The following is a 14,077-nucleotide window of genomic DNA, read 5'->3' as shown; positions in this document are numbered from 1 at the left end:
CTGAAAAGCCAGAGATGCTGGTGTGGGTGTGGCACTTATCTGCAACCTGGTGTTTTGACCCAGCCTTAGCAGAAGCAAGAAACAGACTCCTTGTCACGAAAAACCGTGAGCTCCCAGCCAAAAGGCTGCAAATTAAGTTCTGGCAAGCAGTCTCTGTGGCAGAAAACACAATGAGCAAAATCTTCAGAAATATGAACTTTCCTTCTATTTATTCCCCAGCCAAGGAGGGCCATTCAGCGTTCACATGTGCTTTGCTTCCCGAGTCAACTCCTTGTCCTCCATTGTTCTCCTCTCCTAACAGCTCTGCACATACGTGCATCTGGAACAGGCCACAGCTATTCTTCCTCCTTACTCAGGTCATGGTTGTTCCAAAGGTGCTTTTTCAAGAGGTAACTGGACTTTGTTTTTTCTTTGAAGACGTTTCACTTCTCATCCAAGAAGCTTCTTCAGCTCTGACTGGATGGTGGGGAATGGAAGGAGACATTTAGCTATGCATTTTGGGATTACCACCCTTCATAGACTAATAGTTTTATTTAGCTTTTTATTCCCTATAGTGTCAAAAAGTTTTTGAGCTCCAATTCCTCTCTACCTTATTATTTAAGATTTGCCTTATTTATTTGATTGATCTTTATTAATCCTGTTCTTCCTTGATTTCTAATGTTCCATTCTTGTCCTTATTATTTGCCTATTTATTTATCTTTTATTTTCTGTCTTGTATTTATTTTTATTCTCTACCTGATCTTCCATCCCTTCCTATTGGGAGGATAGTTGCCTTCACTTTGGTGCCTTCACTTCCATTGCTGAATGTTGCCCAGGTTGGGCAGCCTCAGTGAAGGATATAGACAAACTAAAGATCCGCCAGTCTGTCTAGAAAACTTTTGTGTAATCCTTCTCTAGTAGTATTGACAGAAGAGAAGTGAAAATGAACATAATGCTTCATGCAGATGTAATCTGGTGGGCTATCACTTGGACAAAACAAATTGGGTTGCCTCCATGGTCCAAAGTGCTTTGTTGAAATAAATTTATATTGCTTTACATAAACCTGGTGGACATAAGACAGTGGGGGTTTCCATAGCAACTGTTTCTAATGAAAGGCTGACTTCAAGCAGAACATTTTAAATATTTTCTTGGATTTCCCTAGGGGTCCAGCTGGTCTGATTTTGAACAGATGATAATAAAAAGTGTTTAGCCTGTCAGTTAAATATGGTTGGTTATGGATGGAAAGGGTTAGGGTTTGTTGCTGTTAGTGGCAGAAAGGAGAAGGCTACATTAATGGTTGAGAAGTATAAGAATTAATGGTGTGAAACTGTAATGGAGATTCAATAGGCAGCAAATTTAGTACAAAAATGCTTTAAGCAATTTTGTACTAAATGTTAATTCAGAAGGAGTTTCAGATACCTGGCTAAACAAAAAAAGAGATGGCTTGTTTTAGTGGCAAAGGTTAAATAATAAATTCAGGTAGTCCTCGACTTACAACCACAACTGAGCTGAGACTTTATGTTGCTAAGTGAGAAATTTGTTAAGTGAGTTTTGCCCCATTTATTACTTTTCTTGCCACATTTGTTAAGTGAATCACTGCAGTTGTTAAATTAGTAACACGGTTGTTAAGTGAATCTGGCTTCTCCATTGACTTTGCTTGTCGCAAATGGGGATCCCAGTGACCCCAGGACACTGCAACCATCATAAATATGAACCAGTTGTCAAGCATTTGAATTTTGATCATGAGCATGGGGATGCTGCAATGGTCATAAGTATGAAAAATGGTCATAAGTCACTTTTTCACTGTCATTATAACTTTGAATGGTCCCTAAATGAACTGTTGTAAGTCGAGGACTACCTGTAGTTAATGAACCATTTTCTGATATATCTATCTAAGAACATTATATGACAGTGAGTTCTATCAGCTTGCATCTCAAAAACATGATCATATTGGAATATACAATATGCACAAAATGTCTGTTTAATAACAGTTGTTCAGCTTTAGGTAATCTTGGTCAATGTAGTTTATTGGGCTAAAAGAGAATGCTAAAAAATTAAAATAATGAAATAATACAAATTTTATAACATGCTATTTATGGAACATAATATATCCAAATTAAAAAAAAATATGGAGTTCATTCATAAATAATGCTGGTATTATTTGAGGGTATGTTTCAAAGTCTATAATAACTTTATTTCTCAATAGTAAATCTGTCACAGAATTCAGTTCAAACAGGAAACTATTTCTAGACTACAATTTAATATATGGATTTGTACTACATCCAAAATTTTGATATTTTACCTTTTAAATTCCTTTTTATTGATATATTTAATTCTTTTATTCATTTTTCCTGTTCTTTTTTTGTGTGTGTTTCTATCTTTAAAATGTTTAAAGAAAATACCAACAACAAAAAACCAGGTTTTCAAATCCTAGTTTATACTCAGGAAACCAGCTCAATTCTTTAATGCAATTTAAGCAGTGTAATTATTTTTTATTATCTGCACTGAATTCATTTCTCAAATGAAGTTAAGTAAAATTATTTCTTTCCAGCTATGCATTTATGACTTTGATATTTGATTTCTATCCATTCATTAATAATTTCTAAAATACACATTCAAATCCTCACTCAAAATCTGTCTACCAAAAGCTTATTCATTGGGATTTTAAAAATCCCAGATTAACCCCAGTTCTGATTGGACTTTACACAAGACAAAACAATCAGATGGGTTTCTTAGAGGAGATTCCACAGTGCTTTGAGACTTGGCAGGTTGGCTGAGGATTCTCAAAAAAGACAAGAAGCAGCCAAATTTTCAAACTTTTAAACCAAATCACATTGGTCTGGAACTTGAGATTGGAAATAACTCCAGCAGGATTTCTTGAGAGATTTCCAGGATATTCTGGTTTTGGCTCATTCAGTAAGTATTGGTCCCAGAATAGCCTTTGGAGGAGTTATTTCGGCATTGCTGACTTCCTGTTAAAGGCTTAAACTGAATGTTCAGGATTTTTCTCTCTCATTCTCTCTTTGTTTTTCTTTGTAAAAAGAACTTTCTGCACACCATTAAAGTTCTAGGAGGTTCATGCTCAGTTCAATTCGAGGTTAGGCCACAGAGATCGGAATGATTGTCTCTTGGTTAGAGGAACTGATTTGTTGCCTATATTGCATGACCTGAAAGAATTTGGGAACACTGCTGAATAGTTACATTTCTAGGACTCTAGAAAGGAATTTAAAGGCAGCTTGGCTTACTTTTGAAATATTTGACTTATTTTGATCTACCACACAGAGTCATTTAGGGAGATCAATAGCAGAACTTTTATCTAACTGCTGAAACACTATACAAATGTTACGTCCATAAAAGAACAACAGTGTGGAATATCAGTCTCTTAATCATAAGGTTGATCCAGGGCATTACACATGTAAGGATCCTATATCAAAAAGATTATCTGTATGAGTTTGATTATCTGTGGAAAGTTTGTCCTGTACACGTGAAGATCAAAATGACAATTCAGGGAATAGCAGAAATTGGCAATACCAAGTCTACAAAAGTGATGACTTACATAATGTACAGAATGCAGACTCCATCCATAATTGACAGAATAGTGGACATTCAGAAAACTGACTAATTGTAATGTCTTAATAAGAGCCACAAAAATATTATGCTTTTAGTCCCCAAAAGGTGCTTTTCACCTGGACTCAATTTGAAATATGCTCAAAGCTTGTTCAGGTCTTTCTACTCTCTAAGGTGTCATTCTTTACAAACTAGAATAAAATAGAATAACAGAATTGGAAGGGACCTTGGAGATCTTCTAGTCCAACTCCCTGCTTAGGCAGGACAAATGGTTATCCAACATCTTCTTAAAAACTTCCACCGTTGGTGCATTCATAACTTCTGGAGGTAAATTCTTCCACTGATTAATTGTCTGTCAGGAAATTTCTCCTTAGTTCTAAGCTGCTTCTCTCCTTGATTAGTTTCCACCAGGGGTGGGTTCTACTTACCTTTACTACCGGTTCAAAACGGGATTGCATGCGCAGATCACCGATGACGGTCCAAACCGGGGGCAACCCACCACTGGTTTCCACCCATTGCTTCTTGTCCTACCCTCAGTTGCTTTGGAGAATAACTTGACTCCCTCTTCTTTGTGGCAGCCCCTGAGATATTGGAACACTGCTATCATGTCTCCCCTAGTCCTTCTTTTCATTAAAATACATATACCCAGTTCCTGCAACAGTTCTTCATATGTTTTAGCTTCCAGTCCCCTAATCATCTTTGTTGCTCTTCTCTGCATTCTTTCTAGAGTCTTAGCACCTTTTTTACATCGTGGCGACCAAAACTAAATGCAGTATTCCAAGTGTGGCCTTACCAAGGCATTATAAAGTGGTATTAACACTTTACATGATCTTGATTTTATCCCGTTTATGCAGCCTAGAACTGTGTTGGCTTTTTTAGCAGCTGCTGAGCACTGCTGGCTCATATTTAAATGGTTGTCCATTACTATTGAGCAGGGTACCACATATACGGTACCTGTGCATTTTGTTTTTCTTGCCTAAATGTAGAACCTTACTTTTTTCACTGTTGAATTTCATTTTGTTAGATAGTGCCCAATGTTCAAGTCTGTCAAAATCCTTCTGTATCTTAAGCCTATCTTTTGGAGTGTTGGCTATTCCTGCCAGCTTGGTGTCAAATTATCTTATTCATAAAACCTTTTCACCCAGCATTGTCAACTGTAGTAGCAATATTGTCAGATAATGCTAACTGCTTTTTTCGGTGAGGATGAGGAGCTACATTGGGCTAAGTGCTGATGGGTTATATCAATGTTTGTTAAGCTTTTTTCTCTCAGGATCCCTTCCCATTTTAAAAAAAATATGGAGGACCCCCTGTTAGAGTCTGTAGCTATCCAGCTAGCACACAAGTAAATAATTAAGCAGGATTCATTTATAGAAGAAACTTCTTTATGTACAATAATATAAAACATGATGCATATATACAATACCCATGCAGCTCTTCCAATGTGGTAGAGAGAAGAGGTAGCAAGGACAAGAAATAGAAATAGAAGCAAGGACACTCAAGCAAAGGCAAATAAACTCTTATATACACAGAACAGTTAAGCTAAGCCACGTCCAGATTCCAAGCCATCTTACATGGCTCACAACAAATCCTGTGTCTCAGTTACCAAACAGTTCCCATTGGCTGACTTGTTGTTATGGCTATTCCAGTTCATAAATTCTTATACACTGACCGCCCCCAAGAACATTTACTTGTATGGGTAATATTTATCAATATTTATTGCATTAATAATTAAAATTGACTCATTTGATGGCACTCCTGTTTATTGTGGTTATTTGATGGAATTTTAATGTTATTTTTCAAAATAAGCTGGCAATAATTTTGATTTTATGGATCTCTGAGAGTATTCTCAGAATACACTTTGGGAAACACTCGGCTGGTGTTTATATGACATAACTTCATGACTTCACAGAAGTCATATTGTCACTATTTCTGAAGAGGAATCACAGGAAATTATTGCTCTCTTTAAATGCCAGAGAAAAAGTTGCTTCATTTCTCCCAATGGAAGAATACATGTGTTAGAAAACATACGGTTCAGCCTAGAATTTCCTGGCATGATTCCCAATTAGAAAATATCTTCCCCTCTAAAGGGGAAAGGGGGCATATGGGGAGAAAGGGTCTGACCATGCCAGCATTTCTGTAGAAGCACTAACAGGATCAGTAAAGTGAGGTAGTGGTAGGCATAGGCCTCTTTTGAGATCCTGTCATTGGCTAGAAAAGACTAATGGGTCACAGATCTCCCAACTCTGCCCCAAGGTTTCAGAGCTCCTTCAACTTTCCTAATCAATGAGATATAGGCCTGAAACAAGGAAAACCTAGCTTCAAGTCCAGTTTCAGCCATGGAAGCTCTATAAGTCACTTACTGCAGGCCTGTCATTATCACTAACTCTTGGTGTTATTGGGGGTGGGGGGGAAGTGCTATACATGAGTCATTGAACTCTGGAGTGAAAGATTATAAATAAAGCGTTCGAACTCTATTTTGCCATATTCCTGCTACCATTCAGGGGAAAATATATCAACTGGATTGATTATTGCTTTCTTACCCTAGTTTGTTTATTCTGCTGACAAACTAAAAATGCTGCTATATACACAGGGCATTTTTTTTCTTGGAGGGGCTCACTCTTTATTTATGCACTGAATTCCCACAACAAATGCAGCATTGCCTTTTTAACACTTCCCCACACAGGCTACTTTTGTACTCATAGTTTCATACTAGAGACCTGATGTTAGATAGTCAAGTTTTCTTGCCTGGGAAGATATTCCGTTAGCATCAATATATTTATGTCTTAGAAACAGACATAGATTTAAAATACTTCCAAGTAGCAAAGCCACAGCTACCCACCCACATATAATGAGGAAAGAAAGATGGCAATCTTTTGAGTCAGATATTTTTTAAAAAATATTGCCACATAAATGACATAATGAGGCAAGTGTGTGTGGCATGAGGCATGTATCTGCCTTGGGAGTGACAGATTATTCCCATTGTAATTGCTATCTTAAAAACTAGGGCAAGGAGGCACATAGCTGTAGATTGATGGCACAGATTTAGCCTTTCTCTGAGCCAGGGAAGGATAATATTGGCACTAAGGTTGCTCATGACAAGGAACCTATTAACACACCCCTGGCCACCCACAAGGCAAGCTTGGCAGCTGATGAGGTCATAAACCACACACTATATTTTGCTGGCAGCATTTTGCCTAAGTTTCTGTCAGTAAATGGTGTTAAGTCTGCAGAATTTTTCTGTGTCTGCATTGAATCACGTACAAAATTAGTGTATTTTATTAAGGACTGGGCAGGGGTGAAATGTAAAATCTGTTACTACCAGTTCTGTTGGCGTGGCTTGGTGGTGGTGGTAATGTGACTGGGTGGGCGCGGCCAACTTTTTAAAAAAAACTTTTCAAAGCATTTTTTCTAATGCTTTGAAAAGCCTCTCTGCCGATCAGGAACTCAGCTGGGATCATCAGAGACTTTTCAAAGCATTTTTTTACCAACTCTTCGGCCAAGAGGTTGCAGAAAAAAATGCTTTGAAAAGCCTCTGATGCCCAGCTGAGCCGCGTGATCATCAAAGCCTTTTTTTTTTACTTTTAAAAGCACTTTTTCATCGGAAGAGGTTGTAGAAAAGATGCTTTTAAAAGTAAAAAAAAAAGCCTCTGATGATTGTGTGTGGCTCAGCTGAGCATGATGGGGGAGGGGGCGCAGGGATTTTGCTACCGGTTCTCCGAACCACCCCCCGCCATTGCTACCGGATCAGGCGATCTGGTCTGAACCGGGAGCATTTCACCCTTGGGACTGGGGAAAAAAGAGAAAAGGATATTAATCAATGCATTTACCTAACTTTCTTTCCCCCATGAAAGAGTCAACCCAATGGCAACCACTGTTGATCTCAGAAACTCTACAGGACTACACTACTTACATGGATTATCACCACCTGAAGCGGGAGTATAAAGGACTAATTGTTAAGAAAAAGAGGGCTAAAGAAAAAGAGAAGTGGGACCTACTTCTCCTCTCTATTCAGCAGAAGAACACCCAACTATTTTGGCAAATGGTCGCCTGTTCGCTGCCTGGTCATCAAGAACTCCCTCTCTGTTGTATTTCCAACAGAGATTGGGAAAGCCATTTTGGATCAATCTTCCAGGCTTCAATAGTCACGACCGGACTCGGACAACAACTGCCCCCTGCAATTCCGGACTGGCACCCCGTGACTCATGCTGAGATCAACGAGCTTATCTCTGAACTTAAGTCAGGCAAAGCTCCTGGCCCTGATGCTATACCCCCTGATCTGTTAAAATCTAATCCCAAGTGGTGGTCTCCTCTTTTAGCAACACTCTTTACCCATATCAATACTTCTGGCAGGATTCCTACCTCCTGGAACCAAGCAATTATTGTCCCTATTTTTAAACGAGGAAATAGGAACAACCCAGCCAATTATCGTCCTATAAGTCTGCTCTTCATCATTGGGAAATTGTACGCTAAATATCTCCAACGCAGACTCCTCACCTGGGTCGAGGAGTCCAACATTATTGGTGCTGAACAGATTGGGTTTAAAGCAGGCTGTGCCACATTGGACCACTGCTTTGTCCTAGCGCACCTGGTTGACAAATATGCCACCATACCAGGTGGTAAACTTTTTACTGCTTTTATCGATCTAAAGGCAGCATTTGATTCAATCCCAAGGGAATTGTTGTGGACAAAATTGTTCAAAAGCTCCATCGACAGACGTCTGTTGTTCCTAATTAGATCCCTATACAATCAGACTTCTAGTCAGGTCAGGTGTAGTTTGCAGGGAGAACTCTCTAACCCTATCCCGATAAAGAGTGGAGTAAGGCAGGGCTGTCTCCTGGCTCCTCTTTTGTTTAACCTATTTTTATCTGATTTGGCCTCTTATATTGGATGTATTGAGTCTCACACCCCAAAGCTGTCAACAACGAAGATCCCGCTTCTCCTTTATGCTGATGACGCGGTCCTCCTATCACTGACGAGGCTTGGCCTGAAAAGGCTTCTCTCTGCATTTGGGTCCTACTGTGCTGAGAATCACTTGTCCATTAACTACGACAAATCAAAAGTCTTGGTGTTCTCTAGTGCCCGGAAGTTACACAACTGGGCTATTAAGGGTAATGCTGTTAAGCAGGTTTCCCATTTTAAGTATTTAGATATACATTTTCAGAACACTGGTGCTTGGACTAGACACCGAACCCAGGTGCTGAATTCAGCTTTTTGTAGCCATCAGCAGATTTTAAGATTTTTCTATACCCAAGGTGGCCAATTTATTCCTTCTGCTCTGCGTATTTACAAAGCCAAAACCTTGGCCCAAACTCTTTATGGAATTCCGATATGGATACAGGGCTTCAAGGAGTGTATTGAAAGAACGCAGGCTGCTTTTTTAAGGAAACTTTTGGGTCTCCCTCCCTGTGTTGGCTTTGCTCCGATGTATCTGGAACTGGGCATTCGATCAGTCGAATGCATGGCGTGGATCAACACCTTTAAATGGTGGTTTCGGGCACTCTTTTTGGCAGCCCCTGGCAGCTACCTCTCCCTGGTGTTAGCTGACCCCTATACGTCTCGGTGGGAGAGGGATCTGACGAAGAAACTCCACCTGTTAGGTTTTTCGGGGGATGCCATGGGAGACTATGGCCTTAAAGATGCCCAATGTAGGGTAGTCCAACAGCTTGTGGACATAGACTTACAATATCTGAGAGCTAGAGCCAATAAAACCTGCTCCCCTCTGGTCTTCAGCCAACTTAATAATTTTGGACTGAGGATGGCCTCATATTTCTATACTCTAACCATCCCTAAGTATAGAAGAGTCTTCTCCCTTGCTCGTTTTAACGTCTTGCCTTCAGCATTGCTGGACGGTCGATTCAAGAGGCTTCCGAGGGGCGAGCGGCTATGTCCCTGTGGTAGAGCGGAGGTTGAGACTGTGGAGCATGTCCTTTTACACTGCCCCATGTACAACGTAGCCAGGACTAATTTGATGTCTCTCTTAGAGACAGATTTCTGTGGGCCCAATGATAGTGATTTGGCCTTGTATTGTCTAGGGGATGGCTCCTCATACACTACCTCTCAGGTCTCAAAAAATTTTCTAAGAGCTGTAACCATTAGAGGAGAGCGCTGTGGTCCCTCTCAGCCGGGGCTTCCGGTGGCCGGCTGTTCGTGATGTTCTTTTCCCTATGTTTTTCTGTAGCTATGCTTGCATTTTGGTCTGTGACCGTAAATAAATTTATTATTATATACATGGATTATCAATTTTTCCTCCTTTCAGGGAATACCTGCAATTTTGCATGTGTTGAGAGAGAAGGCCCACCAACAATACATGAGAAAGCTCAGCAGATTTATATCTTCTGACTCACTTTGCTTCACTCACTTCCCCTTTGCCTAGTTGGAATTGAATTCCTTTTAGTTATAGCCTAGCTTTAAAAACAAACAAAGGCACAAAATTTCTGAGTTTGCAACACACCTACATGAATAACAAAATATGGGTTCTTGTTATACTTCTGATCCTCTAGAGCTGTGATGGCGAACCTATGGCACGTGTGCCACCTGTGGCATGCGGAGCCCTCTCTGCGGGCACAAGAGCCATTGCCCAGCTCAACTCCACTGCACATGCGCACATGCTTCCCGCTGGCCAGCTGATTTTCAGGTCCCTGCCCTGCATACGTGGGAGGGGTGGGGGGGCTACCTTTCTTTTCACTTTCTGCTGCCCGTGCCTTCTCAGATCTCCGGAGATTCCCCTCCCAGCGCTGTTTTGAGAGGCAAGCCTTTTCTCCCCTCTCAGCCGTTTTGGGATGCGAGGCTTTTTTTCCTCTCCCAGCCATTTTGGGAGGCGAGGCTTTCCGCCCCAGCACTGTTTTGGGATATGAGGCCAAAAGGGGGGGTTGTGTGCACATGCACGGGGGGGAGGGGAGCATGGGGGTCGCATGTGCATGCGTGGAGGGAGGGGAGCGGGGGGTCACATGCGCATGCACGGAGTCGCCTGTGCATGTGCAGGGGGTGGGGCGTGCGGGAAGGGCATTGCATTATGGGTGTGGGCACGCACACATGCGCGATAATGCACGCACGCACGCTTTTGGCACCTGAAGAAAAAAAGGTTAGCCATCACAGCTCTAGAGTGCTCCTCAAAAATTATGCCCTGCTTATAAAGTGCCCTGAAGTTTCATTCTATTACAAAGATATGGACTGCCTTAACCAGAGTGTAGGTGTGGGCAAGGTGAAGATGGCCTCAGAAGCTTTCACTGTGATGGAATCTGGAATTCTGGACATACAGCTGCACTCTGTATCACTAGCTGTATTGGTATTCAAATGTTTTTGCTTCATAATTAAAGGGAAATGAAAGCTGAAATCATTTGTTCCAGCATGAGCAAGGATTACAAATTTCCATAATAACTAACTATAGTTGTGTTTTTATTTTTTCAAACATTCTTTATAATTCAGTAGAATTACCTGGTGAACATGTTAAACTGTTTTACATGCAATTAAATGATTATGTTTAGATATTGAGAATAAAATCAGCCTGTGCTTGCAGGTTGGTTTCAGAGATGGCTCTTTGGCACGTAATAATTGTGCAGCCTATAGTTGTGTTGCATCTGGTTCACTCTATCAGCAATCACTTAACAACAAATAAACATTACAAATAAATGATAGACCTGCCTGTTTGTGCACTCAGTTTCAGCATTAACTTTGAAGACATATCCAATCATTGTTTTCTCAATACAGTAGGATAGATAGGCATGTATCCTAATTAGGAAGGACTACTAGAGATATGTGTCATCTTGTTTCTGTTCTACAGAAGCTACATTCTTGTGTTCAATAGCCTTCACACCTTCATCATCCTTCACATGTTTGTACTTCTATGATCCTTGGATAGACACACTGTCACTAGTCAGATTGAGGACAGGTCACAAGACTACTTCTGCCTTTGAATCATCACAACAGAAACCCACAGTAGGACACTGCTACTAAAATCTTAGCAGAATTGTAAATTCATTCTGATATAAAACTAAATCTCTTTCTTGTCTCCATCTTACTATGGTCATTTTGTCTTGGAATGCTAACATTCATATCTAAAGGTATATTCTTCTCATATACTCTTAAGGAGTTAGAATTATGTCTCGTTTGTAATTCTCACTTTATGTCACATACATCACCCTCAGCAGCAATATACAGCTTCTCATAATTGTTGTTTTCTATTTTTTTCTGCTTATACGTTACACCTATACAAAAATAGTCATACTTTCAACCTCAAACTACTGCTTAATTATCCAGATTTCAGAAGGATTGATATAACAAGCTTTTGATACCATCGACCATGGTATCATGCTGCACCGGCTGGAAGAGTTGGGGGTGGGAGGCACCGTGTTACGGTGGTTCTCCTCCGTTCTCTCCGACCGGTCGCAGTTTGTGTTGGCAGGGGGGCAGAGGTCGACCTCGAGGCCTCTCATTTGTGGAGTGCCGCAGGGATCGGTCCTCTCGCCCCTTCTGTTCAACATTTATGTGAAGCCGCTGGGTGAGATCATCCGTGGCTTTGGGGTGAGATACCACCAGTACGCTGATGACACCCAGCTGTACATCTCCACCCCAGGCCACCCCAACGATGCCCTTGAAGTGATGTCCCAGTGCCTGGAGGCTGTGCGGGTCTGGATGGGGAGGAACAGGCTCAAGCTCAACCCTTCCAAGACTGAGTGGCTGTGGCTCCCGGCATCCCGATATAGTCAGTTGACTCCATCACTGACTATTGGGGGCGAGTCATTGGCCCCCACAGAGAGGGCTCGCAATCTGGGAGTCCTCCTGGATATGCAGCTGTCCTTGGAGGAACATCTGATGGCTGTTGCCAGGGGGACCTTTTGTCAGGTTCGCCTGATTCGCCAGTTGCGCCCCTTTCTTGATCGGGATTCCCTGTGCACAGTCACTCATGCCCTCGTCACCTCTCGCCTTGACTACTGCAACGCTCTCTACATGGGGCTCCCCTTGAGGAGCACCCGGAGGCTCCAACTGGTCCAGAACGCAGCAGCGCGGGTAGTGACGGGAGCAGCATGGCGCTGGAGTCCATTGCTGAAAAAGGGTGAAAGGCAAAGCACATGTTAAGATTTCTATCTCTTTACTGGCAGACTCTCAATATGGTTTATTGCTTCAAAGTCTAGGCTGCTTTCCAAAGATCCCTCTTTCTCAGGCTCTGATTGGCTTGAAACCTTTTTTGTTATGAGTTATTTCCAGGTTTGGATGTCCTGAATGGCTCTCCAACTTTTGGATCACGCAATTGGTTCGAAAGAGTCCTGCTTAGTATCTGACAAGTGCTGGTTGTCAAAAGAGGAACAGCTCAATGCCATCTTTTTATTATGATTTGTTTACTTTCTCTATTTTCCAAGCATTCTTTTTCCCCATTCTTCATGCAGTGTCAAGCTTCTGGCAAACGGACTAAATATTCAGAGCAAAAGAATAAACAATAGCTTTGATGTCTCAGTGAATGTAATAGTATATATTTTGCAAAACTTTGATAATGGTACATAATATCAGGAAATAGAAAGTTCTGGCTTTCAATTCATGCCATTTTGCTATCAGGGGGTGTGGTAGCCTAGCAGTTAAGATGTTGGGCTTGTTGACTGGAAGATTAGCAGTTTGAGATCCAAGCACCACATGACAGGGTGAGCTCCCATTCTTGTCAATAAAGCAGTTTGAAAGCATACAAATAGAAGTAGATAAATAGGTACCACTTCATTTGGAAGATAACAGTGTTCTGTGCACCTCAGTGTATAATCATGGCAGCCACATGATCACAAAATCTAATATTGATCGTTCTATTCAAATACAGATGCCTTTAATTGGGTAAGTAACCTTATGCAGACACCATCTCAACAACATAGTGATGGGAAATTTGAAAACTGAGTGTAAACATTTTGCTCATTTCTTTAGCTATTACATTTACTTCGATTTTTTTCAGGAATTCTAAGAGGGATTACAGTACTTAGTTGTGTGCACAGCTCCATTTTCACTGGCAGAGTGCTGCAGGAACTCGTTTGGCTGCAGAGTCGTTGCAGCCGAAAATGGAGCCTGGGAGGGGTGCCCCTGACATGAGTGATGTCAGGCTGGCCATGCTTACCCCGACTCAGAGTCGATCTTGCAACATTATCCTGGGACACGTATATTTACCTTTATTTGACAGGAAACACTGTTTGCTTTTATCAAGTAATCACCTGGATGTTTATGGCCTAGATATGATGCCCTTGTATTTGCTGCTAAAGGAATCTACTTTAGTCCCACCTCATACAGTAATTAAACAGATGGATTTCTGCAGTAAGACAGAAGTTGTTCAGTAGAAAATTCTTTCTGCTCTTCCTCCCACTCTGTTGGGCAAGAGAAAGGTCAACAATACTTATACTTCCTTAGGACTTAATCCCAACTTTGTATGTGTAGCTTCCAGCAAGAAACATGTCACATGCTGGAACCACCATGAACTTCCCTCATGATAGGGATTTTTTTTTCCCTGCAAAAAAAATAATGATTTAAATGTAAAAATGAAATGATTTTTAAAAAATGTTTAAAG

The 14,077-nt window shown here is 41.1% G+C and overlaps 1 protein-coding gene across 11 annotated transcripts in view; it reads right to left on the bottom strand.

Moving 5' to 3' along the window:
- LRIG3 (leucine rich repeats and immunoglobulin like domains 3) overlaps window positions 1–14,077 on the bottom strand; it is a 219,267-nt gene that overhangs the window by 101,041 nt on the left and 104,149 nt on the right. For 10 of the 11 annotated variants that reach the window (XM_060694690.2, XM_060694692.2, XM_060694694.2 and 7 more), the window contains one exon: window positions 4,911–12,588. The exons of the other annotated variant lie outside the window; for it this stretch is intronic. In XM_060694690.2, the coding sequence (XP_060550673.1) occupies window positions 12,458–12,588 (131 nt within the window). In that variant the 3' untranslated portion in view covers window positions 4,911–12,457. Of the gene's footprint in view, window positions 1–4,910; window positions 12,589–14,077 lie in introns of those variants that run through there. 11 annotated transcript variants of the gene reach the window in all.

The sequence above is a fragment of the Pantherophis guttatus genome, chromosome 7 (assembly GCF_059756535.1).
Source record: "Pantherophis guttatus breed Tessera chromosome 7, ASM5975653v1, whole genome shotgun sequence".
NCBI classification, from domain to species: domain Eukaryota; kingdom Metazoa; phylum Chordata; class Lepidosauria; order Squamata; family Colubridae; genus Pantherophis; species Pantherophis guttatus.
This window is presented reverse-complemented; position numbering and strand designations above follow the sequence as displayed.